The sequence below is a fragment of the Mustela putorius genome, unplaced genomic scaffold, assembly GCF_011764305.1.
Source record: "Mustela putorius furo isolate JIRA1106 unplaced genomic scaffold, ASM1176430v1.1 tig00003909_pilon_pilon_pilon, whole genome shotgun sequence".
Classification (NCBI taxonomy): Eukaryota; Metazoa; Chordata; class Mammalia; order Carnivora; family Mustelidae; genus Mustela; species Mustela putorius.
Window position 1 is genome coordinate 28434847 of NW_025422057.1, and position 27339 is coordinate 28462185.

The 27339-nt window shown below is 40.4% G+C and overlaps 2 protein-coding genes across 4 annotated transcripts in view; one reads left to right on the forward strand and one right to left on the reverse strand.

Annotated features, from left to right (window-relative positions):
* Positions 1-5: 5 nt before the first annotated feature.
* On the forward strand, positions 6-27190 carry LOC101683349 (cytochrome c oxidase assembly protein COX15 homolog). Of its 3 annotated transcripts, none has more exons than XM_004749510.3 (9): positions 6-238; positions 1410-1600; positions 3212-3334; positions 3823-4009; positions 5913-6080; positions 8947-9028; positions 10527-10681; positions 12174-12287; positions 27059-27190. In XM_004749510.3, exons 1-9 carry the CDS (start codon positions 149-151, stop codon positions 27113-27115), a joined length of 1167 nt encoding a protein of 388 aa, XP_004749567.1. In that variant the 5' UTR covers positions 6-148; the 3' UTR covers positions 27116-27190. The 3 variants fall into 3 exon arrangements, with proteins under 3 accessions (XP_004749567.1, XP_004749566.1, XP_012910105.1); XM_004749509.3 differs by lacking the exon at positions 27059-27190 and adding an exon at positions 13297-13708; XM_013054651.2 differs by lacking the exons at positions 1410-1600; positions 27059-27190 and adding an exon at positions 13297-13708 and having other exon boundaries at positions 108-238.
* ENTPD7 (ectonucleoside triphosphate diphosphohydrolase 7) overlaps positions 21229-27339 on the reverse strand; it is a 43990-nt gene continuing 37879 nt past the window's right edge. The window contains exons 11-13 of the mRNA XM_004749508.3: positions 27092-27177; positions 25919-26080; positions 21229-24369 (exon numbers count right to left, since the gene is read on the reverse strand). Of these exons, the coding sequence (XP_004749565.1) occupies positions 24138-24369; positions 25919-26080; positions 27092-27177 (480 nt within the window). The 3' untranslated portion in view covers positions 21229-24137. The remainder of the gene's footprint in view (positions 24370-25918; positions 26081-27091; positions 27178-27339) is intronic.

Consider the following 27339-nt stretch of genomic DNA (forward strand, 5'->3'; position numbering starts at 1 on the left):
GGGAGTCGCTGACGCAGTCGCAGTCACTTCTTGCCTGCTGAGAAGGAGGGATCACGCTGTATGACCCGGAAGTGTCTCTCTGTTCAGTGGTGGAGAAAGACCACGGAGAGCTGGGGTTTGGACGTGTTTTCTTTGCACTGTCTTCAGTATGCAGCGATTGCTCTTTCCGCCCCTGAAGGCCTTGGTGGGGAGCCCGTGTCTCCGGCTCCTTGTTCCTAGGGCGGCGCCTAGAACCCAGGTATTGCACCGCAGAGGACTCGGTCGCGGAATCGTACAGGAGTCGAAAGAGTCAGGAGAAAGATAACAGATAACCCCACATCACATTCCCGTAGTTCCTTAGGATTCACAGCGCATTTCTTTGTACCCAGAGTCCCTGAGGTAGGATCCGGACCTGCCACTTACTGGCTTTATGGTATTAACCAAGTTAAGTAACCTTTCTGTGCCTTATTCCGCCCATCTGTGAAATGGGAATAGCAGTACCTACTTCGTTCAGTTGTGGTAAGGGTTAATTAATTTCATATACAGCAAGCGTTTAGCACATAGTAAGAGCTCAGTAATTTTTACCTATATATTTGGTTTTTGCTAAAAGTCCCCACGGAGCCAGGTAAGGAACTTATAACCCCATTCTACAGAGAAGGAAATTGATACTTAATTTAAGTTCACTGAAGTTAGGAAACAGAACGCGAATCTTTAGACTCAGGGACAGAGTCAGAAGAGGACGTGCGTTCGCTCAACAAATAATTGCTGAGTGATTATTATGTCTTGGGATCTGGGAAGCAAAAGATAAATACCAAAAGGCTCCTGCCCTGGGGGGAAAGCACAAATTTGTCAAATCTTTATTAAGGTCTTGTTATGTAAGGGAACTGTGTTATGAACAAAAGTGTCAGGGGACAAAGAGCCAGACTGACCAGAGACTTCTGTCCTGCAACTCAGCTTAGTAGGAGATAGAAACAAATAAACCTGAAGTACATTATAATATTTTAAGGGCTGAGATAGGGAAGGTACAGTGTGCTGGGGGAATGACCTGTTGCAGACCCAGGAGAATCTAGGAATATTTCCCGAGGAGGTGGCATCTGAACTGAGATGTATTGTAGATATTCTCAGTAAGGAGGCAGGGAGCATCCCAGTCAGCAAGAAAGAAAAGAATCCATATCTAGGTGTAAAGTCTGGGGGACGTATGCAGAGAGAAGGGTCATGTAGTGTGGGGATGGATTGGAGTGAGGCAAAACTAGAGGAGAGCCAGCTGTGGGCTGGAGTCAGTAAACCAGATAGGAGATGATGATTTACTAGGGCAGAGATGTGGCCATACAGGGTACTCTAGTCTAAACAGAGAGGGATTGTGTTTGAGAACAGTGGCCTGAGGACTTCCCCTCTGTCGCCAGTTGTAATTTGTCTGTCTTGATCCTTAGTGTGGTTGCAGCTGTGGGATCAGGCACTCCCTGAGGCCAGGGCAGTACAGCACCATCTCTGAAGTGACTTTGCAGTCTGGAAGGGGTACAGTGTCCCTTCCCTCAAAAGCTGCTGAGCGGGTGGTAGGTCGATGGCTCCTGGTCTGCAGTGGAACAGTGGCTGGAGCAGTTATTCTTGGTGGACTGACTAGGTGAGTAATTTGCTTGTAGCGAGTCAGCTCTTTGGGTCATCAGTAGAAGCACAGGATGACCAAGGGGGAAGGGACCTTGGGAATCACCTAGTCTCACTCCCTCATTTTATATATGTAGAAACTGAGGCCAAAAGTGGGACATGTCTGAGGGCTTGCCTGCCGTAGAACAGTTTATAGACTTATTATTGGGAGCCCTTCATAAAGCCTGGTTTAGGTCTTACCTGTTTGCTGTGCATTATTTGTATATATTTTCCCTCTACAAACAGTTTTCAGGTTTGTCTCAAAAATTAAAAAGTTTGTTTGAATTAAATGCACATAAACGGATCACAATTGTTTTGTATGCCTCTTGGGTCCCTTTAAATCTATAGATTTCTTCTCCCTCCCTCCCCCATTTCATGTAGTTTTGTTTTGTTTTGTTTTGTTTTGTTTGTTATTAAAGAAACGTAACTGATTGGTCCTATGGAGTTTCCCAGTCTGAATTTTGTTAACTGCATACTTGTGGTGGTGTTTAACATGTCCCATTATCCCCAGTTTCCTGTAAGCCACTTTTTGCTTGATCAAATTCAGATTGGGAGGAGGGGGCAAAATACTTCACAGGTGATTACGACATTCATAAATATCTGGTGTCCATTAGAGATGCCAACAGCCATTGATGATCATTGCCTAGATCCATGATTTTATTACAGTTGCAAAACTGTAATATTTTATTAGCTCAACTCTAAAGAAAAACTTGTCCTCATCAACAATTTTGTTATTGTAAGGTACAGTTTCTATAAGAAAGGCAGGATAAATATTTGAATCTTCCTCTTAATTTACCAGTTTTGAAAGTAGTAAGTTGGTTTCCAAGCATCCTCCAAAGGTGATCAATAAAGGGTTTGGGTTTTAAGTATTATAAGTTCATAGGTTTAAGTGTACTTGATGTTTCGATCCATTGCACTGATGATTCGGTCAAATTGTTCCATCTTTAGTCAATGAGAGCCTCTTCAAATTGCCTCCTGAGTCTTTTTGGCAGAATTTTAGTAACTAAATTTTTTGCTTTGTGGATAAGATATTCCAGGTTCATCTTATACATTTGCTGCCTCCGACCTAAATCAGCCTTTCACTTTAGAGACACTCACACCTTTTGGTGGAAATACCCTCTGGTGTTAATACAGTATGTGTTCCTCACATTCTCTGCACATTCCCTGTACTCTTATTTCAAAATACCATATGTTATATAGACTGTAATGGGAAATTGTGAAAAATTTAAGTTTTATTAGCTTTAAATTCACTCAAGAGTCTAAACTGGTCATTGAGGGCAGATTTCTTTGCTCTAAGGGTTGATTTTACCTGTTAAAGAATGCTAGTAAAAGAAGGAAGTAAAGAGAGCTGAATTAAAGGATCGAGAGAACAAGGAGTAAAGAAATTTCTATCTGATGGCAGCTTTCTGGTGAAATTTTAAGCAGTAAGAAGAAAGCAGGGTGTTAAAAAAGAATACACTAAAATGATGTGCTTACCTTTAGAAGGGTTAAGCTCAGATCCATTTGGTTCTGTAAACCATTTATGAGAAATCCGGCATTGTGTGTGCACTTGTGTGTGCATGTAGCACACACACTTCTTTCCTATCTTAAGGTTGACAGAGTCTGGACTCTCAATGGTAGACTGGCATTTGATAAAGGAGATGAAACCACCTACTAGTCAAGAGGAGTGGGAAACAGAATTCCAAAAATATCAGCAATTTCCAGAATTTAAAATGTAAGTATAGTGGCCCCTGGGTGGTTCAGTCGGTTATGCATCTGCCTTTGGCTCAAGTCATGATCCTGGGGTCCTGGGATTGAGCCCCATGTCAGGCTCCCTGCTCAGCAGGGAGTCTGCTTCTCTCTATCCCCGCTAATGCTCTCGCTCTCTCTCACTCATTTTCTCTCTCAAATAAATAAAATCTCTTTTTAAAAAGTAAGTATAATAGAAAATCAAGTAAACATCCCACTAGGCCCTTTCAATCTTTTGCTTATTTAAACATTTTAGTATGGTGAGATTCCAGTGTTTCTCGATATTTGCTTCAGTTAATGTTTAGTGAGCTTCCTACTCTAAACCTCCAGTTCCAAAGTGATCCTGAGATCACTGATGAGGAAGAAGGCAGACCTTTCATTTCAAGCTTTGAAACTGAGAATGCTCCTGCATTCTGTCTGGAAATAACAATCAGGATGTTTCTTCTTTCTTTTTTGACTTCCCTTTTCACCCAGCTTGAATCATGATATGACACTGGCCGAATTCAAGTTCATCTGGTACATGGAGTACTCACACCGAATGTGGGGTCGCTTTGTGGGCCTTGCATACATCCTGCCTGCTGCCTACTTTTGGAGAAAGGGCTGGCTCAGCCGTGGCATGAAAGGACGTGTTCTTGCCCTATGTGGGTTAGTCTGCTTCCAGGTAAGATTGGTTCAAGTTTGGGAAGCCAGAGATGCCAGCTCCCTTGTTGGGATTGTTTTTAAGGAAGGAATCTGAGTCTGTATAACAGAGTAGAAAAGAGGATGAATTTTCGTGTTACAGGCATGGCCAGCCCTGTCACTTAGTAGGGCAAGTTCTCTACCTTCTGTAGACGATGCTTTCCTTACCTGTAAATAGGGATAATAATAGTGCCTACTGGTTAGGTTCTCTGACTTATTAAGATAGATCATGCATATAAAGTAGTTAGTTTAGTGCCTGGAATTAGTAAGCACTTGGTGAATACATTTTTAAGTCACAAGAGGTTCTTTCCTCTCATGGCTCTCCTCCTGGGTTCTTGTCTTTTCTTTTCTGACTTGTCTGCTAGATGGGGAATGGAATCCCTGTGCTAGAATGGCTGAATAAGCAAATTTGAAGATTCCCACAGTTAAGGGGTTTCCTGAGACTGAGATCCAAGAAAAGGAATATGAGAGAAGGTACATACTAGTATTTCACAATTATAGGCCCTCAGAGAGCATCTTAGAGCATCAAAGAAACATCAAAATTTGATCAGGAAGATGCTAATTCGTTAATTGAGCTCAAAAGTAGTAAGAGCCAATCAGAAGAAATTAAAGAGGGAGATGGAAGAGAAAAAATAGACTATAGAAAGAGATAAAGAGACATAATAAAAGTCTAACAATAATTAGGGGAGGGTTGGTTAAACAAAGTGAAAGTTTATTTTGGAATGATAAAAACCAAAACCAAAACCAACCTAAAGCAGACTCCCAGGGAGGCAACAATTTGAAGATGGCACATAGGATTATGGGAAGAAGAAAGTGAAGCTGGCAAATCACACTATGTACTCCTTTGTCTTCCAATGCCCCATGCAGATGGAATCAAGCTAATTAGAACATCCAGGATAATCACGAAGGGGGCAAGAGATGCCCTGAAAGATTTCCTGAGGAGATCTTTTAGAAGAGATGGGAGAGCTGTGAATTGTATAAGATTGATGATTCACAGACCGGTACCCCTGAAGCAAATAATACATTATGTGTTAATAAAAAAAAAAGAAGAAGAAGAGATAGGCAAACGCTACCTCTCTGACATGCTTCTGTTGACTTGGGAGGGCAGTGTTGAAAGGGCTGTATCTTATCTGATAGAAGTGAAACTGACATTTGTATTAATTGAAAAAAATTAAAGCAGTGTATCAGAGTAATACGTACCTTGAACTTTTAAGCTTAAACATGTACTTTCATTACCTTTTTATTTTTTTTTAAACAAAGAACTAAGGCCTGTTCTTTGATTTCTCAGATTGGAGTTTAACTTCCAATCTCTTGCATCTTCATAAACTACCATTTCATTTCATTTCATTTTCCTTAAAAGAGAAGTGGGAACTTAGACATTTGCAAAGCCATCTGCCAGTAAAGCCTTACAGATTTTTATGATTCCTCCCCATGCAAGACTTTTATAATTGTCTATTCCTACTAACTTGACAGTAATTGTTTTTAAGCAATTATCTTTATCAAAGCTTTTCCAAAACACTAAATCTGGTTTTTATTGAAAAACTCTCCTTTTATTCTTATATTTTACTTACACTTCATTTTACATAATGTTAAATTATATCAAGTATTTTTAAGGTTTTGCTTGTAGATAAGCTTCTGTGTAATTTTCTACATTTGGCTTACACTTTAATAAAATAATAATCTAAACAGTGGTTAAGCATTTATGGTGCTATATGTGAAAATGTGGGTAGGATATGACTCCCGAGATACTGGGGATATGGGAAGGTATGGAATGAGAGGTCAGGTAGGGAGTACTCCTGATAACTGACAACTCACTTTCTCACCTAGTACAGTTGAATGGACAGATCCAGCCTTGTTTTATTTGCCTCTTGTGCTTTTGGTTCTAGGGTCTGTTGGGATGGTATATGGTGAAAAGTGGATTAGAAGAAAAACCAGACTCCCATGACATCCCTCGAGTCAGTCAGTATCGCCTCGCCGCCCACCTGGGATCAGCTCTTGTTCTTTATTGTGCCAGCTTATGGACTTCGCTCTCACTGCTGCTACCTCAGCACAAGGTAAAAATGTCAGTCTTTATTATTAGTATATCTGCACAGATGCTGACAAGGTCAGAGGAACAGAAATTCTGCTTCTAATGGGAAATTATCAATCCATATGCACACATTCCTTTAGGAACATCTACCAGTTTGCCAGCAATTAGGTATAACCAAAGATGACAGCAACATTGAACTTTTAAGACTCTGGAAGTCTTTGGAACTGAATAGTAAAATGTACCATTATTCTTTTGAGCTGGAGCAACGCATTCAAAGGAAACTTAGTACAGGACCCAAATATCCTGTCAGCATTGCCTACTGGAAAAAGTGAAAACATGAATTTTAGGAATGGTGGGAAGGGGTTGCAACAAGAGCTATCCCCCCACAACCACTTCTGACTCCTAGATGAATGGTGGCTAGCCGGTGAGGAAGGCCAGAGTGAGAGCTGTTTCTGGACCTCTGAGGGTATACGAGAGCCATGAGAGTTATTTGTTCTTTGGGTGGGGACCTACCACTCATCAAGTCTGACAAGTCTGCTCTTGTGATCTTGCCTGAAAGTATTTTCCTGTATGCTGATTAAAGGAAAATAGTAGTTTTTCTAAAAATGAGTATTATTTTAGGTATTGATGTTATGGTTGACCTGGATAACCTGTTGATGGAATGAAGTTTGAGATGACAGTAGGACTTTTAAGTAGAATTACCCAATAGGTACTTGGAGCCAGTAGCCTTGATTCCGGTACGGAAGGGAGTTGTGGACTTGGCAGTCATCCCCACAGGGAAGCCAGATGGGGCCAAAACATTGGTATAGTAGACAATCTACATTGGAATAATTCTTATTCTGTTTCAAAGCTGGACTTCTCAAATGAATTGCCTAATGTGTAACTGTACTTGCTGACAACCCACTCTTTAAATTCTTATCATCTGGCACTCCCACCCACTCACCTCTGTACATCGACATCCCTGTACATGGCACTCTGTACATGCCTACACGTATACCCACACACTCCTAAACACTCTCTGTGGGAAATGGTACTGTGAAAGGCTGCCAATGACTTTTTAAATTATCAACTGTTTTTCTCTTCTTATTTATTCATATTCCACTAATTTGCAGAAAGGATTTGAGATGATAGTCAAACATGTAGTGCTGTGCTCTCCAACACAGTATCTACTAGTCACATGTGGCCATTTAAATTTTAATTAAAATTAAATAAATTTATATTTTAAAAAGCAGTTATTTTCTTAAAGTTTAAAAAAAATTAACTTTTGGGGCACCTGGGTGGCTCAGTTGTTAAGCATCTGCCTTCAGCTCAGGTTATGATCCCAAGGTCCTAGAATTGAGCCCTGCATCGGGTGTCTAGCTCAGCGGGAGGCCTGCTTCTCCCTCACCCACTCCCCTGCTGTTCTCTCTTTCACTGTGTCTCCCTTTGTCAAATAAGTAAATAAAATATTAAAAATAAATTTAAAAATTTTTAAATGAAAAAAGTTAACTTTTTTTAAAATTTTCAGGTGCGGTGGCCTCATTTCAGGTCCTCATTAGGCACGTATTGGCCACTGCAGATAATAGAACATTTCCATAATCATAGAAAGTTCTGTTGGATGGCAACAGATAATTGATAATAATTAATAATTGATAATTGATTATTTTTAAAGTTCTGATAGACAGTCATATGGTATCTTAGTAATGATGGCTCACTCTTCATATACTAGATTATAGACCGTTGAAGGGCAGCACTCTGACTTAACTCCTTTGTATCTTTATGGTAATCCGTTTATAAAATTCTTAATAATTATTTGTTGATTCACTGATTAGTATCAGAAGTTGGTTATAGTAAAAATAAAACTAAATTTTTATCTTACAAAAACACTAAATGCAAGAATTCTACCTTTGCGATTTCTTTTTATTTTTTATTTTTTTAAAGATTTTATTTATTTATTTGACAGACAGAGATCACAAGTAGGCAGAGAGCGGGCAGGTTGGGGTGGGGGAGCAGGTTGCTTCCCTGCTGAGCAAAGAGCCCGACGCAGGGCTCGATCCCAGGACCCTGAAATCATGACCCAGAGATCACAAGTAGGCAGAGAGGCAGGCGGGGGTGGGGGGGTGGGAAGCAGGCTCCCTGCTGAGCAGAGAGCCCAATGTGGGGCTGGATCCCAGGACCCTGAGATCATGACCTGAGCCAAAGGCAGAGGCTTAACCCACTGAGCCATCCAGGCCACCAGGTGCCCCATTCTTTTTAAAGATTTATATATTTGAGAGAGAGTGCGCACAGCAGAGAGGAGCAGGAGGGGAGGGAGGGAGACAGAAAGCCTCAAGCGGGCTCTGGGCTGAGCATGGAGCCTGACATAGGGCTTGATCTCATGACCTGAGATCACTGCTTGAGCCGAAACCAGGAGTTGGAATCTTAACCGACTATGCCGCCCAGGTGCCCCTCTACTTTAGGGATTTCATACAGTTTTGATTCTGACTATATTTGCTAAACATGAAATATCACAAACAACATGAAAATCTAGTCCTGTATCTTAAGGCACATCATGCCTTCAACCATGGTGAAGCATTTTTCCCTTGAACAACGCAAATCATTATTGAACAGGTATGTATTGAGTACTTACATACCAAACCCTAAGCTAGGATTACTTCACTAAGCAGGACAGATGGCATTTCCTGCCTTCACAAGACTTACAGGATAGCAGGGAAGACAGACAGTAAATGTATAAATGTAGTAGAATATGATGCATGTTAGACCAGAAAATCTGCTGGGACCGCTTAACCTATTTAGGGCATCAAAGAAGATCTGACCTCAGATTGTCACTAGGGTTTGGCTTTGGAGAGTTTTGCTGTCTCCCTTAGTTCCTGCAGTACAGTTTATCGGAATGGTTTTCTTTTCTTCTTTAGTTGCCTGAAACTCGTCAGCTCCTGTGGCTGAGGCGATGTGCTCATGGAACAGCAGGCCTGGTGTTCCTTACCGCACTCTCAGGTAGGACTCTTCACATCCCGCGTGGTCTAGTTTTGTTCTCCACTCGGGGGAGAGGGTCTCTTGCCAAACACTTTGTCCTTCACACTTGCCTTTCCATACCCATCATCTCCCTTCTCTGTTTTCTGTTTCTCCCTCCCTTCCAAAAACTCTGCTTCCCAGTCATTTGAACACAAATCTTGAGCATTTATCTGGATCCAGATTGCCTAGGTTCGAATCCTGGCTTTATCACCTATGAACTCTCTGACCCTGGGCAAGCTGTGTAACCTCCTGAGCCTCAGTGATCTCATTTGTAAAATGGGGATGATAGTAATAGTATGAGTGATACACATGAAATGCTTAGAAAAGTACCTGGCATGTAGCAAAAGCTAGGTGCAAATCAGAGAAAAGTCCTTTCCTCAAAGATGGCCTAAGATGAGGAGCTCATTGGGGCAAAGAGACTGATAGTTCTTTTTCATTCTTTAAATCACATCTCTATCCTACCTTTCTTGCTCGAGTACTGTACCATCTAGTACATTAATCGCTAGCCTCACATGCCTGTCTAAGCTTAATTAAAATTAAATAAAATGTAAAATTTAGTTTGTCAGTCACACTACCCACATTTTAAGTGCTCAGTAGCCACATGTGGCTAGCAGCTACTGTGTTGGCTGGCAGATACAGAACATTTCTATCATCACAGAAAGTTCTGTTCGGTAGCACTGCTCCAAAGAAAACCATCAAACCAGTGATTCACCTCCCTCCATTTTTGATGGAAGAACATGAATTTTTACTTTATATGTGCTATTTTTAAAAACAAGGAATGTGATCTAAACATCTCTGAGTCCTCCTTTGATCATAAATAATGGATCAGTCATCCATTAACTCATGGATACTTTATATGTTTATCCAATATTTAGTTTATAAATTTTTTCACTTCTGTGTTCACTCAACAAACATTTTTTTGAGCACTTGGGGAAGACAGATAATAAACAATGAAAACATATGGCAGATGGTGTTCAGTGCTATGAAAAAAATAAAGCAGGATAGGGGATAGAGGTGAGTTTGGGCAAGTGCTGTCTTACACAGGATCATTGGGGTGATCTCTTTGATAAGGTGACATTGAGTGGAGATGTGAGGAAATGAAGGAGTAAATTATGCAGGTATCCAAGGGAAGAGCATTTCCAGAATAGATGGCGTTCATAGTGGGATAAGGAGGGCATCAAAATCACTAAGGGAGTGTTTCCATCCATTGTGCCTTGCTCTAGAGCTTCTAGTTATGGGAGACATGCAGAATCTTCGGTGGGAGAAGGTGAGGATGCACTTGTGTTGTTTTATTTTGTTTTTTAAGTTCCCATGGTGATGCTGATGTATATTCTCTGTTTGAGAAACCCCTCCTGTAGATCTTTTTTATTCTCAATTCCTTTTGTCTAACTCTGGGATAATGGACTTTTTCTGTGGCAGAACTAGTATTTGAGCTCTTTTCTATTTCATTTTAATAAATACCATTTACCTTGGAATATAGGGGCTTTTGTGGCAGGGCTGGATGCTGGGCTTGTGTACAACTCTTTCCCGAAGATGGGAGAATCTTGGGTCCCAGAGGATCTCTTTACCTTCTCTCCCGTCCTGAAGAATGTTTTTGAGAATCCCACCATGGTGCAGTTTGATCACCGGATTTTGGTAAGTCTGGCTAGTGGTTACCGGCTGCTGAGTCCATGGAGCCTCTCCCAGGCTTTGGGGTGTCTGAAGCACTGATGGCAGCCCTGAGAGGGTAGAATACCGTGGGCACTAGATTTCCTTTGCTTTTTAGAAGAAATTTCCCACCAATTCTCTGATGGGATGTTTTTGTCCTAATTATCCACACCTGTTCCAGCCAAATTCTGGCTTTGGGGATAATACTGTCTTACTGAAGTTCACACGTGCCTTTTACCATCTGGCAAAGGATAACATCCCTCGATCCTACACACACAAAGGAGAGTGATTTTAGTGGAAATGAGGCTGAGTAGAGAAGAGAGGGCAAAGGCAGTGGTTGCTGAACACATAATTGTCAGAGCTGACCCGAAACCCCAGGGAGCTAAGAGCATCATAAATATTTCTCATCTTAATTAAGCTGATATTAAGGGCCTGCTGGGGTCATGTTAAGAGTGGCCTGGTAGCCTGGGCACGACACACTGGAGCAGGGCAAGACTGGCAGCAAGGAGGCCAGCAGGAAGCTGAGGGGCCATTGCAGTAATGCAGGTGAGAGTGGTGGGGCTCCAGGCTGCATGGAGGAGCAGGGCTTGAAGAGAACGGTGGATCAGAGAGAGGCTCTGAGGAATAGAAGATTGGGTTATAGGAACGAGGGTAAAGAAGATCCCAAAGTCTGTTCTGTGGCATGCTTAAGACACACCCGGACATGGGACTACTGAAATGAGCATTGGGCTGAAGATGGAGGGTGCCGTCAGATTGAGGAGTGTTGGGTGTGATGATTGAAGCACACCCAAAGAGAGGTCCAGAGGCCTCAGATCCCCAAAGCCAACACTGGGGCTTGGGCCAGTTATGTTGTTTGGGCTCAGGCTCCTCCACCGACAGCATTTTGTAATAAGTAAAGTCGGGTTGAATTGTCATCATGGACAGCTCTGAAAGGAAAAGTGGATACAGAAAATGACAGAAAAACATTCTCCTTGACATCATGGAAGTGGGGAGGAGATCCTGTTGCCAGAGTGGGGAATGGATATGAGACTTGGGCTTGTTTTTAGCCTAGTTGCCAGTACCACTACCTCCTTTACTCACAGCCCAGGAAGGTAATAAGCTTCATGTGCTGGGGTCAGCCCTGCTTTAAAAATACAAGATTAGAGAGGAGGTAAAATGAGACATTAGGATGCAAAGAGTGATTTCAAAGGTGAGGGCCACACCTGGGGGGGGCACCCACTTGAGAAGAGAGAGTGTGTAGCGCGATAGGTTCAGAAACTGCTGGTAAAGCCTCAGGGAACACGAGCATTTAAGTGGCAAGCAGAAGAGCATGGAGGAGACCAAGGAGTAATTATAGGAGAAGCTGCAGATGGTTCTCTGGGTCTGGGACAAGGAACCCTCAGGGTGACTCACTGGTCCTAGAGGAGAGATGCAGCGGACAAACAGCAGGAGGGTGGAGCATTTCTTCCTGATTTTTGATGAGAGGTCTTCGTCCCCACAGGGAATCACTTCAGTTACAGCTGTGACAGTGCTCTACTTCCTCTCCCGGAGAATCTCCCTTCCTCGAAGGACCAAGATGGCCGCAGCGACTTTGCTAGCTTTGGCATATACACAGGTACAAACCACTTCTTTTTGGTCCCAAAACTAAGTTAAAGAAAGGTGACAGGCTAGGAGAAAATATTTTCAGTATTTATAATATTGATTATCTCTTTATATATCTTCTAATAAATTTTATGTATTGTTTTATTTAAGATTTTTATCTTAATAAAGAATACTCAGAAAATAAAATGAGAGTTATCAATATACACAGTTCTCACAGGAGAAACAATGAATGGCCAATAAACATGAAAAGGTCTTTAGCCTCACTTGTTATCAGAGAGGAGCAAATTAAAACAATGCTTGCCATTTTGTGCCTGTCAGATTGGGGGAAAATTTTTTTTGTAAAGATAATCAGGTATTGGCATAGAGTTAGGAAAATGGTATATCTTCCTGTATTCTTGGTGAGAGCATGAGTTGGTATAGTTTTTTCAGAGGGCAGTTTGTCATTAGCTTTTAAAATGTTAAATGTATAATCCATTGGTCCAATAAGCTGACTTCTTAGTGCCTGCCCTAGAAATATTCTAAGGCCCAAAGACCTGTGTAAAAAGTAATTTTCATGGTAGAATTGCTGTGATAGCAGTAAAACCAGAAACCACCTAAATAAACAACAATGGTACACACATACTTTGTAATACTATATAGCAGTTTAAAATAATAAGGTCTCAAGACATACATTGTTAAGTGAAAAAAGCAAGTAACAGAACAACCCCATTTTTTAAAGCATAAAAGTATGTTTCTTTATAAACACAGATACAAAAGTACAAGTGTATGGAAACTGATGACTCTCTGTGGGGAGGGTAGCTGGCCTAGGATAAAGGATTATTAAGGAGAATTTTAGGTTTATCTGTTTTGTTTGAATTTCCTCTGCTGTGAGTATACTTACTTGTGAAAATTTAAAAATACATATTTTTAATGTTTTGATGGGAGAATGTGGAGGTGTATGTATTTGGTTGTCCATGCCCAGTCATGTCAATTCTGAATTTGTGGTTCCTGCTTTTTTTACTGCATTCTCTCCTCTGGAACAGGTGGGCTTGGGCATTAGCACTCTGCTGATGTACGTTCCAACGCCTCTGGCTGCCACTCACCAGTCGGGCTCCCTGGCTCTGCTCAGTGTTGCCCTTTGGCTCATGAGTGAACTCCGAAGAGTCCCAAAATAATTCTCAGAGGATCGGCTTCCTAGGACTGAAAGTGCTTTTGAGAGCTCATCAGAGAGCACAGAATTTGGGAGTTTTCCTTTTAAAAGGATGACCTTGGCATACCAAATTGGTCAAGTTACTTAAAATTCTTTGTCTGTTTTTGACAAAGTCACTGGATCCAGAGTGTCATTAAGTATGTTTAACTTAAGAGTCCTTTTTTAAAATATTTGTAAATTTGGTTTTCTTGTTGAAAATCATGTTTAATGTACTAGATAAAGAAATGGCTGCCTTTGCTGCTTAATAGACTGTCTCAGATTTCTTAATGTTGGCAAGCTTTTGATTCTACATGCACCACTTCATCTCCTTGACCTCCTGAGTCCTGAATTATGTCTAAGTAGAAGTTCTTTATGCTCTCGATTTCACTTCCATCAGGTAAAGATTTCAAAGGGAAAGACTGGCACACACTCTAAAGTAGCCAGAGAGCCTTCGGCAGGAAATAGTGTCTTCTGGTATCCTGATTTTCACAATGGGGAAAGGGTGCAATCTGACAAGCTTAATGTCTGTATGTAGCAAAATGGCTTATAAGTACTTAGAAAAGGAGAAAATCACTGGTAACCCAACTTTGACTCATCAAGCACTAACCTAGTTCGATTGTGCCGTTACATCTCTAGGTTAGATGAATGGAATACCTAGTATGAGTCAGTTCCTGAAAGCATTTCCGAACAGCCTCATGGATAATTAAAGTATGGTCTTGATGGTATATGAAGTACATGGACATCTATTCAGATACGTAAACAAATTTTTGTTTAATTAATTGTTGTTAATTTTAGTCTTTTGGTCTCCTGCTATTTCACAGGACTCTGTCTTATTCAACTTTTTTTTTTAAGATTTTATTTATTTATCTAACAGAGATCGCAAGCAAGCAGAGAGGCAGGCAGACAGAGAGAGCAGGGGGAAGCAGGCTGCCTGCTGAGCAGAGAGCCTGATGCAGGGCTCGATCCCAGGACCCTCGGATCATGGCCTGACCTGAAGGCAAAGGCTTTAACCCACTGAGCCACCCAGGCGCCCCTCAACTTAATTTTTTTAAATTGGTGATTTGGGTAAAGGCATCACAAAGATCAAATCTGAGGATGGAACAACCCAACATTGCTAATGTAATATAGATGACAGTCACAACTCAAAATAGTTCCACGGTGGTACCAGCAAGATGAAATTAAACAGATTATAAATGTAGCATCCTCATTTTAATTAAATGGGTTGTGTAAGTTTGAGGTGGAGAAACCTGGCATCATATCATTTCATATAAAAAAGACAGGGATTTTAGTTGGCCACAGGCTCAACATGCACCACCGGTGTGATGACGCTGATTAAAAAAAAATCAGTGGTGTTACAGATTTCATCAATGGAGGTGTCACAGCCACACTCAGAATACCTCCATGCAAGTGCTGTGTTTCACCATGGGTACCACATTTAAGGAAGACACGGACCACTAAATATGTATCCAGAGGAAGGGACCAGGATGGTGAGGACTCCAGAACCCTATACCCCACAGGGAAGACTTGAAGGAACTAGGGGTATTTAGCTGGAAGAGAACATTTGGAGAGAGCAAGATTCCTGCCCTTCAGAAGTTGAAGTTCTTTCATGCAAAAGGAATGAGCTTCCTTATGCTGCGGAGCTGGGAGCAGTGGGTAAAAAGAAAAACAGAAAGCTAGTTTCTTGTTTTGTACAAGGCAAGAGTTGGATCAAAACAAACACCCACTAAGGTATGGCTGGTGAAGACTGTGGCAAAGTGGAGACAGGTGCCACAGCTAAGGGGTTAAACCATTGCTGGGCTCTGGCCTGTTGCTGCTGTATAGGTCCAAGTTGTCAGATCTGATTTTTTTTAAAGACACAGAACATCTATATTTTTATGTGAAAGCTCTCAATAGTTAGCAACTAATTTCAGGGTTTTTAGAACCTGATGCAGGCTAAACATATCTGAGAGCCATAAATAGCCCAAGGTTTGCCCATTTATAATCTCAATTAGATGATCTCCGTTCCCTTTCAAGTCCAATATTCTGTGAGTTTCATTGTGACCTACAGTTACCACGTTCAAGCAGTTCTTAGCAAAACAGAAGTTAGATTTTGTCTTTGATTTTTTTTTTTTTTTTTAAATTCCAGATCCTGGGGCTTATGCTATTATTAGAAGTAGTTTCTAACTTTTTTCACATTAGACTTTTTGAAAATCTTGAAGCCCAAGCCTCACCCAAGACTAATTAAATCATGATCTCTGGAAGCATTAATAGATATATTTTAAATTCCCTGAGTAATTTCAGCATGCAGGCAATTGGGCACCACTGGCCTAGGCCCTAATAGCCTAGGCACCTTAGAAAGTTTTGACTGGCTTATTGCCATCCCCTCCAAATTTCTACCCACCCCCATCTCATTTAATCTGATCTACTAGTGTGTTCACAGGTTATCACCACCTCTTCTAGATAGAATTCTTTAAAGAAAGGAAACTGGTGACTGGGGCAGGTTCCTATTCATTATCACATGATTTCGCAGACTGGGGTTGTCCTTAGTTATAACTGAGTCAGCAGAGAGCAGTCTGACCCAACCCCAAAAGCCATATGCTAGGGCTTCTATGGTTCCCTCCAACAAAGTGGCAAAGAGTAAGTTCAAGTTCCAAATGTTTTACTTCATTTTTCTTTTATTACAGATAGGTAAGTTTGGAAAAACAGATTTTGATTGCATTTAGCTATATAACTGTAGTGTGCCTATCTATGAGCTCTTAGTGGATGAAGATTATCTGAATTATTATGTTTGCATTATTCCTAGCTTCAGACATAGACCAAATACTGCATGAGTGAATGGAAAATGAACAATTACAGACTGAGGTCCCAGATACTTCCTTCAAAATAAGTCATCATATATCTAGAAGATTAAATGAATTTCCCTTAATATTTTTAAGTCGGTCAATAATTCTGTCAGTTTTTGAAACATCAAAGGAAATTAAAACACCAGGCTTTTTTAAATCAGTCCAGAATTTTTTGTCTTTAACTTACACTGACCAAATGTTGTCCACTGTAGAAGAGGTATTGATTAGCTATTGCCTGGAGTGATGCTCAGGACGTCAGGATAACCAGCCAATCTGTAGCATTCCTTCCAGTTCTGGAATGAATGGTGGGTTCCATATTGGCTTATGTAACACATATACCCATGTCCCAGAGTGAGGGACAATGCATCTCTCTCTAATACGCATTGCACTTTTGTACGACACTGGTTTAACAGTATTTAACAGAATTTTAAGAACTATTGAGCAAAATTACTTAATGTGAAGCATTAGAAAAACATACAGTCTTAGCAACCCCTCAAAGTGATGCAGTACAGGCAGCCTTTGGTTTCTTTGAAGCAAGAAGGGACTCTCTGGCTGTGGGTCATAATAAATGCCTCGCAACACTGCGGAGTTCATTGTTGCAGGCAGAAGCAATGGAGGAGACAAGGCATACACGTCAGGGCTTCACACGTCACACATACACGTCACAAAAGGAGAACCGCGGAATGAGAATTTCAAACACAACATAATGACAGCAATACCAAAAATCAGAGTGTTCATCTAGGATCCTTGCCTGCAGAGAAAGTTATGAAGCTAATAAGGTACAGAGCCTGCACCACTACCAGTTTTAACAGGCCAAACTCGGGAACGTCCTCTGCAGGAGGGGCTCCTCGGGAAAGCAGCAGGGCTACCTTAATACTGGAGAAACAGAGTGGTAGACGCCAGGGGGGCTGTGAGCCCAGGCACTACTTAAAAAGGAGAGGCTCAGGAGCAGGCAGGCATGGTTATAAACATCCTGTGACTCAGAACATTTTTTGACTTTGGTTTTTATAAAAATGGCAGGCCATGACTAAATACACTTTTAAAGTAAAAAGTCCTTATAGTCTGAGTAATGACTCGATTTTACAAATAAAAGGCTCTTCTTAGTGCTCAGACTTTCAGATAAACAAAATGGTCAACAGATGTTGACCTCCTCTGTCCCTCTAATAATGGCACTGACAAACTGGAAATAATGAATTAGAGTAAATGGGAAGCACTTATGTAATAATACACGGGAAATCTGTTAGTATATAATAAAAGAGTCCTGGTTTTTTAGTAAGTATTTTTTGTTAACACCAACCAAATCCTCGCATGTGGCCCTAGTGGCCAGACTCTGAAACTACACACGACCTAAGCCGCTCATCTGGGAGAATCTGAAGGATCTGTGGCCAATCTACCTTAATTCTTGATCCCAAATGAAGGGACATCACATACCACAGCATACAGGGAAATTAGATACTAGTTCTGAATTAGTAAGAAAAGAAGTTTAAAGACCACAGAAAGCAATAGCATTTTATTTCTGTAAGGGAATCTGAGAACTGCCCAAGAATTACAGCCAAGTTCATTAATGAGGTAGATCTGATTGGCATTTACACCTTAAATAATATCAATTCTAACCATCAGATGAATTGCTTAGTTGCTGTGGTTAAGAAAATTGTACAAAATTAAGCAAATTGTTTAAAAGAAACATCTAAAATGTAAAAGTATTAAAAGAAATATAGAAGGTAGAATAAATGTAGTCACAACTTAGTGCTATTTCTAACGAAGTACTTCTTTTTTTTTAAATATTTTATTTATTTATTTGACAGACAGAGATCACAAGTAGGCAGAGAGGCAGGCGGGGAGTGGGGGGAGCAGGCTCCCTGCTGAGCAAGAGCCCGATGAGGGGCTCAATCCCAGGACCCCAGGATCATGACCTGAACCGAAGGTAGAGGTTTAACCCACTGAGCCACCCAGTTGCCCCTTTAATGAAGTATTTCTTTCATATTTTATTTCTGAATGTGAGCAAAGCAATTACAAATGAAGATCAGAAGCAATTGTAAAGATTAGGCCTGGCTACTTGCAGTCAGCTCTATTATAAAGAATAGATTCTGTTGAAATACATAATCTTACAGGAAGATTCTCTCAATGAGAATTTAATTGCAGCTGTCAAAGGTATGTATCCGTAGTACAGAGAACAGAGAAAACAGAATCCAGGAGGCCACGCACAGTGACTTTGCACATATTAGCAATGCTCTCGGCCTCAATTTCATCATCCATAAAACCAAGGGGGTTAACAGAAGATGGACCTCTAAAATCCCCGTTGTAGAAATCTCATCTTCTGAAATTTACATATAGTGATTGCTGTTGGAAACTCCATTCCCATCAACCTTAATGTCAGGGACAATGGATAAAGTAGGAGATGACCACTTGCTCCCTTGGGCAACCTGGCCTTTCAAAACAAAGACCAAAATCCACTTCCTAAAACTCTATCACTTTCCTCCATTTTCCCTCACCTTTAAGCTCCTTAGGCCAATGGTTAGTCCCTTAGTCCCTCTGGAACCAGCCTCAGAGCATCTTGTCTAGCCACCTTGTTTTACAGATGAGAAATGAACCAGAGAGGGTAAGTGACTTGCCTGGAATACCAGAGCTAGTCAACGACAAAGCCAGGACAAGAAACCAAGTCTGCTGTTCCTGACGCCAGTCTTCTTTCCCCTAGGTCATACCACCCACTTGTCTTTCACTGCTGACAAGAAGCAAAACAAAAGCATAGGAATGGGGGTGGGAGAGCAACTATTTAGATGATTCCAGTGAGAAACAGAAGTTATAGAACTGAAGGGGATTATGCAAAATGAAATAAGTCAAGCAGAGAAAGACAATTATATGGTTTCACTTCTATGTGGAACATAAGGAATAGCATGGAGGTCATTAGAAGGAAAGGAAAAATGAAGGGGGGGAATCAGAGGGGAAGATGAACCATGAGAGACTATGGACTCCGGGAAACAAACTGAGGGATGGGGGGGATGGGTTAGCCCGGTGATGGGTATGAAGGAGGGCAGGTATTGCATGGAGCACTGAGTGTTATACGTAAACAGTGAATCATGGAAAACTACATCAAAAGCTAACTAAGTGCCATATGGTGACTAACATTAAGAAAAGAAAAAAAAAAAAAGAAATAGAAGTTATTTTATTTCAAAAATGTAAATATGGATGTGAAAGCATCATGCTCCCTGATTTCAAACTATATTACAAAGCTATAGTAACTAAAACAGTATGTAATTGGCATAAAAACAGACAACATAGATCAATGGAACAGAATAGAACGCCCAGAAATAAACCCTTGCATTTATGATCCATGAATTTACAACAAAGGAGGCAAGAATACACAGTGGGGAAAAGATAGTCTCTTCAAAAAATGGTGCTGGGAAAACTGAAGAACCACATGGAAAAGAATGAAACTGGACCACTATCTTACACCATACACAAAAATTAACTCAAAATGGATTAAAAACTTGAATATAAACTTGAATATAATATAAGCCATGAAACTCCTAGAAGAAAACATAGGCAATAAGCTTCCTGACATCACTCTTGGCTATATTTTTTTTAGATCTGACTCCAATGGCAATGGCAATAAAAACCAAAATAAATGAAACTGTATCAAACTAAAAAGCTTCTGTACAGCAAAGGAAACCATCAGCAAAATAAAACGGCAACCTACTGAATGGGAGAAGATATTCACAAATCACTAATCTGGTAAAGGATTAAATATCCAAATTATAAAAAGAACTATATAACTCAATATAATTTAAAATCTAATTTAAAAATGGGCAGAGAACCTAAAGAGATACTTTTCTAAAGACATACAGATGGCCAACAGGCACATGAAAACATGCTCTCAGCATCAGTAACTACCAGAGAAATGTATCTCAAAACCATGAGATATATAATCTCACATCTGTCAGGATGGCTATTACCAAAAAGATAAGAAATAACAAGTATTGGTGAGGATGTAGAGAAAAGGGAGCTATTGGGTACTATTGTGAATATAAATTGGTGCAGCCATAATGGAAGGCAATATGGCGGTCCCTCAAAAAACTAAAAACGTAACTACCATATGGTCCAGCAAGTCTACTTCCAGGTATTTATCTGAAGAAAATGAAAGCACTAATTCAAAAAGGCATATGCACCCCTATGTTCACTGCAGCATTATTCACAACAGCCAAGAAAAGGAAACAACCAAAGTGCCCATTGATGGATGAGCAGATACACAAGATGTACATAACTCCCCTCCACCCTGACACACGCACAAAAGAATATGACTTCAGTCTTGAAAAAGAATGGAATCTTGTCATCTGTGACATGGATGGACCCTGTGGTATTACGCTAAGTGAAATAAGTCAGAGAAAGACAAATGTATGATTTCACTTATATGTAGAATCTAAAACACAAAAGAAGAAACAAAACTCAGATCAGAGAACAGATTGATGGTTGCCAGAGTGCAGGGGAGCAGGGAGGGTGGGCAAGACAGAAGAAGGGGTCATAAAATAAGTCACGTCATGGGTTGTAATGTTCAACATGGTGACTACAGTCAATAACACCGAGTTGCATGTTACTTTAATTTTATATGGTGATGGGGAAAACTAGACTCATTGTGGTGATCATTTTGTAGTGTATATAAATATCAAGTCATTGTGTTGTACACCTGAAGCCAATACGATGTTATATGTCACCTACACCTCAACAACAACAAATATGGATGTGATACTAAATGTTAATCCCTGAAAAGATTAGTTTAGCAAGTGCATGACAGACTCAATCAACCACATTATTAATAATCACTGCCCAAGGCCTTTGAAGTTAAAGAAAGCTGTCAGGCTGAGGGAAGGGGAGGTGGAATGCTTTAGATAACATGAAAGATTATGACAAGGCTATTGGAAAGTGACTAAATCCCCTGCACCAAGGAAAATCAATCCAAGGAGCTAAGGTACAGAGACAAAGACAGTATAATTTGACCTAGAGTTAACTGCAACTTAAGTCAACATAATGCCATATACGTGGGTATTATACATATTTTCATTATGTTCTAGTGACAAGAATTCAGAAAAAGTGATGGGTTGTGCCATAGTAAGACTAATAAAAGCATCACCTCTTATCTGACTCTGATTTTGACATTTGTGACCTGTCTCGTTAATGATAGAAGTACAAAAACAGTTCACATTCATTTTGCTGTTATCAAGAAGACTGGCTGGTTAAGATTCAAAGGAACTGCTGGCATGTGAATTCAATGAAACTATAATTATAGGGAAACCACTGAAAACACAGAAATACAAACACAGATCTTTAAAAAATCTTTAAAAACTAAGAGCTAAAAGGCAAAATTGATTCCATTTATAAGACAATTATGAGAAAGCAATATATATAAGTAATTGGCCTTCAAAGAATAAGTGGCCTCTGTTTCTAGCTTAATGAGATTTCATTTAAAATTGTTAACTGGGAGTAATGAAAGCAGCACAGGAACCAATACTAATAGCAAATATTCAGTTTTTCTAAGCAGTATGATAAGAATTTGTCCTCCTGATACAAAGAACTCTGAAAAATCATACAGTAACAAAGCCAAGCCTAGATCCTATAGTATTAAAATAATAAACAAGACATAATACACTAAACACAATAACTCAGAAGCCAATTAAAATAAATTAAAAATAAGAAATACATTTACATGAAAAAAATGATAAGCATAGGATATCCTGAGTTTTCTTTATAAAATTATAAAAAAACACAAAAAGTAATATCCATCTGAAAGGCTGTCATAATGATTAAATAACACAAAAAATTCATAAGAGTGTATGGTACACAGTAAAAGCTTAAAAATGGCAGCTATCATTATTATAACCAGAAGGAAGAATAACTTCATTAATAAGAGCTTTCAAACTGGACTCACCACCACCTCCTCCCTGCTTCATCTTCATTTTGAGCACACAAATGTGATCACTATTAGCCGATTAGACAGCTTTTGGCCAGATCGTGACCAGATCTCACTTGATGATGATGAAAAAGTAAGAGTACCGGAGGAGGCACTGGCTAGCAAAAAACATATTCTGACATTATTTATAGGCAGTACTCATAAGGCCAGGGCTCAGTGACACGAAGGTAAGGAGTTAAAAGAAAATCAAGGCAATTTAGAAGTCTTAAAGATGAAAGGAAATTGCTGTGACATGAAACCCTCATGAAAAGTAAAAATATTTCCAGAGAGAGCTATAAGATTCTTTGCTAGATACATTTTGATTTAATTTGAAAACAATTTAAGACTCATCATCTTTTCGCCTGCCAACTAAGAGTAAGGATACTTATTTTATCTCTAGGAAGATCTTGATTTCTTTTTCTCTGTTTTATGAAGCATTTAATTCCTTTCTGATCCCACTATGGAATTTATATTTTAATAATTCTACTTTTTTCCCCACTAAAGTCAGGATCATTTCCTGTACTCATCTAACCCTAAAAATAAAGTGACAAAAAAAGAAAAAAAGCTACTTCAAGTCTGGGAGCATATTCTTGGGAAGGACATTTAAGGCTACATGTAGGAAAGGGTAAAGCATGAGAAAGATCCCACAGGGGAAGGTGCAAATTAAATGTACTGGCAGAACAGAGCTCCTAAAAGACAGTGAATGAAAATGTAATCAAATGGCTTCTCTTCTCTACTCCTTAATGGAAGCGCAGTCTGTGACTGAGCAATCTCTTAACAAAGGTTCTGAAAGTTTCCAGGTGGCTTATTAACAGATTTACCTATTTATTCCCAAGTTTAGAATTTGCTTCTTTTCAGACATTCCAAGAGTCAAACTGAGAAAATTTCTATTTCTCAGGAAAACATTAATAAATAAGAGCTTGGATTTTATTGCCTTTGCCCACTCTACTGACACTGTTCTTTCCTTCTTTAAAAACAACCCAAATATACCCCTCTCTGAACTATGTATTGATCTTAGTGAAATAAAAGAACTCTTTTAGAATTTTCCTATAAAGTGGCTCATAAAAATAGGCCTAGAGACAGTGACTTAAAACCAGACAAACCCAGATCTCCGATCCCATCAGTTTCTCCATCCTACAAGCACACGTAAGGCTCGAAAAGAAAAATTAATGCCCAAACAGCTGGTGAAGCGCATAGACACAGAAACATTTTCTATCCTGGTCATACCAGCTATCACATAAGATACTGTCGAAGTCTTCAACTTACCACTCACTTAGAAAGGGTTCTAACCTTTTAAAATCACATACTAATTAATTAACATCAGCAATATTATGTCAGGGATCTCAGACCACACTCATAATGGCTTCTTTGTCAAGTAAGCAAAGAAACGATGTTATTTTGTTTGCCTGGAAGCTCACATCTGTTCCACTGAAATGCAAATATCTTGGATCCCTACTAAAGAGTGTGGATGTCCACATAAATGATATCTCTGTTACAGAGAAAGAAGCAGCTGCTGCACTTGCTGGAATGTCTTCGGCTTTGTATCAGATGCTCCTGTTTGGTTACAACCAGGCTTCCAGTCTGCCCAATGCCAAACTTCATGCTTTAGCAAGGGGAGAAAAGTCTAGATGCCAGAAACACACCAGACCTCTCAGATAAAGGGGTAGAAGCATGCTTCCACTGGACTAAGATTGGTCCTCTTTGTTAGCACCAAACTCTCATTACTTAGTTCTTCACAGACTAAATTACAGCTTCTCTCAGAGAAGAGGACCTAGATAATGAAAAGGAATTAAAGTAGATATTATGGTAGAAATTCCAAGGCCAAATATCCCAAGGTCAGGCAAAGCAGCATCTGAGGCCAAAACAAGAAAGTGATGGAATTCAATAGGCAGCATTCTGGGGTACTTGGGCTTCCCCAGTCTTTGTCTGGCCTCACGGCCCTACCTGTACCCCAATCATGGGCACCACCTCCTCAATCCACAGCAAGTCCAGTGGAGCTGAGGGTCGAGTTTGTCGGTGGTGAATTCGGCGCAGACGCAGAAGGTACAGGATGATGGCCAATAGCACCACCAGGATGCAGGCGAAGAAGAGATAGTGGTTGTAGACAAAGGAGAGGCGGAACCAGCTGCCATGGGCCTGCCGGATACCTTCTTGCCGTAGATCCCTAGGAAGAACAGGAAGGTGGAAAGTCATGTTAATTTCAAAGAGAGACAGCTATGCTGACTTAAAAGGCCAGTGGTATCCCACTTTATGCTATTCGTGTAAATATGCCAGGATACTAGCTCCACAGCGCAAGCAAAGCTAAAGAATGTCTACAGCCTGAGGACTGCTGTGTGGTTCCTCCTGCACTTTCTTTGCCAGGGCCTACAGGGGGAGGGAGCATCATAGGCCTACATCCTCCAGGATCTGGGGAAAAAACTAGAAGGCAAAAAAAATGAACAGTAAGAGAAGTCAGAGAGGCAGGCAGAGAGAGAGAGGAGGAAGCAGGCTCCCTGCTGAGCAGAGAGCTTGATGCAGGGCTCGATCCCAGAACCCTGAGATCATGACCTGAGCCAAAGGCAGAGGCTTAACCCACTGAGCCACCCAGGCGCCCCTCTATAACCTTAGTCTCAACAGTGACCCCATACCATTCCCTAAACACATGCATCCAGTTTGTAAATACAGTACTAACAAGAACAGGGCGGCCCCTAAATTCAATCAAGACATCAGAGTGCATCTAAATCTTTAAAACAAAATTGACTGTGCTTCCTGAGGGGTTAGGCTCTGTCTAGAGAAAGCGGTCACCTGGTCAGTAGTACTGTAGTCTGGAAAAAAGTAAGGAGACCTATAAGCCAAAGGGCAGCAGACTGTGTGCTTAAGAACAGAAGCCGCTCTTTAGTCTAGACACCAGTTCCATTTTTGTTTTGTTTGACCTGCAGTGTTTTTTTTAAATGTCAATCTCCAAACTGAAAAGCCTGTCTGGAAAATATGACAGATGAGAACTGGCAGATGCTGGGACATCTATGCATGGGGGCCACCAGCCCTCCATCTGGATAACATAATCTCTAGCTCCCCACTTGTCTCAACTCTCTCTGCCACCTGCCTTCTGAGGTTAGAGAAACAGGCAGCAAAGATTAAAAATTCATTTTAGTTTATCTGAAATAATCCAGAGGAAAGAGAACCTAAAAATTATCCCATATATCTTAAGGTACATAGAGCAAGACATCAGGCAATCACGGCTTGATGACAATGCCCCCCTTAAGGGCTTCTCATGTGCTTTGTTCTCATTCTGGCCCACCAAAAAGCCTTCTAAGTCAATGACATGATCTTTAGAGTGACTCTACCATTAGGAAAGACTGCCCTACACACACCGCCTTACTCAGTTCTCTAGTCCAGTGTTTTCTGTAGCAATTGAAGAATGGCATTTTAGTTGATCACTTGCTATCTTAGAACTAGTTAAGTAACAGCTCAATCCCAAAGACTGATTTATTATGGATAAACAAATAAAACTGAATTCCTGAAATTGAAAAGCTAAAGAACAGACTATGGATTAAATTTTCAGCCTTCTTTCTGTTTTAACATGCCTGGGTAGTAATAATAGTTCGCAGTGTAGTAGAGTAATAAAGGGAGTTAGTTTGGATGCTTTTTTGAGGGAGAGGGGTCACTTACAAAACCTATTCTGAAACACCAACCAACATCCTCTGATCTCAAGATACCAGTTCAGTTCACTTTACCTGAGTGGTAAGAATCGTGTTTTATACAGAATGGCTCCCAGTGTCCACTGAACCTCTCTGTCATATACCAGCTGGGCTGTCCGCAGGTGCGGGTAGTCATAGGGAAAATGGAATCCTTCATGAAGGACTTGGTACATCCAAGCCGATTTAAAACACTGATATCTGTGTGACAAAAAAAATATTTTTCTTGAAGAAGAAGGAAAAAAAGAATTCTAATGCTTTCTACGTACTTCCACTGGATGTCAAAAAAAGACCTTTCTCTCGCCATTTCACCTTCTTCGCCTCTAGGTGGAGCCAAACCTGAGCCTACTTTATCTTGAAGTTCACAAAGGCGAAGAATGCCTTTATGCAGTAATGATATTGTGACTGTGATTTTTTTCTTTTTTCTTTCTTTTTTTTTTTAAGAGAGCGAAAGAGGGTAGCGGAGAGGCAGATGGAGAAGGGAGAGAAGCTCAAGCAGGCTCCATGCCTAGCACCCGACGGCGGGCTCAGTCTCACAATCCTGAAGTCACAACCTTAGCCATGATCAAGAGTCAGATGCTTAACTGACTGAGCCACTCAGGTGCCCCCTTTTTCTTTTTGAGTCCTTATCTTCAAGGAGCCTGCTGAAGTATCTACAAGTCTACTTATATCATATCTAGGATTTGCTTCAAAAAAAAAAAAATTCCAACTGTGGTAAGAGCGAAGTAGAAAGTGGGAAAATAGATGCAACAAGATTGGGCAGAAGTTGGTAACTGTTCGTAAGAAGCAGGGTGACAGGCACAAGGGAGTTCATGATACTGTTCTATTTTTATGTTCAAGATTTTACAAATATTTACAAAAATGGGAGGGCTGATGAGCCAAATTGGCAAAATATTGGCATTTGTTGAAATGGATGAGGTTTGTATTACTTTTCTTTCTACCTTTCTGCATGTTCCATATTTTAATTAAAAAATCCCACTACTTTTGATTTCAAGCCACTCATCGAGAACATTTTAGTGACCCTGGTTTTCAATGACTTCGCTAAACTAGGCTTACCGTTTTGGCCCCTATTGCTCAGGAAACCAAATCTAAAAAAACAAAATTTTCCTTCAACATAAAACCCCATCTGTACTCTTACTTGCTCTCTCCCTCATTATAATCTGCCATCTATACTTTCAGGCCACATCTAAGAGAAAAAAGGAAGCTACTTACTTGAGTCGATGTTCATCTGCGTGAGATGAAAAGAGGCCATTCTTGAATCTCTGGGTTAGTACTGACCAGGCCATGCCACAGTAATCCTGGAACAGCCACACAGGAATGGTATGACATGAAATTAAAGCCAAACTCTGTAACTTCCCTACACTCACAGCTGCTCCATGTCTAAAGTTACTCGTGGGCTACTAGATGACAAAGGAAAACAGAAGCGCCATCCTCATTCAAAAGACACTGTGCAACACAAG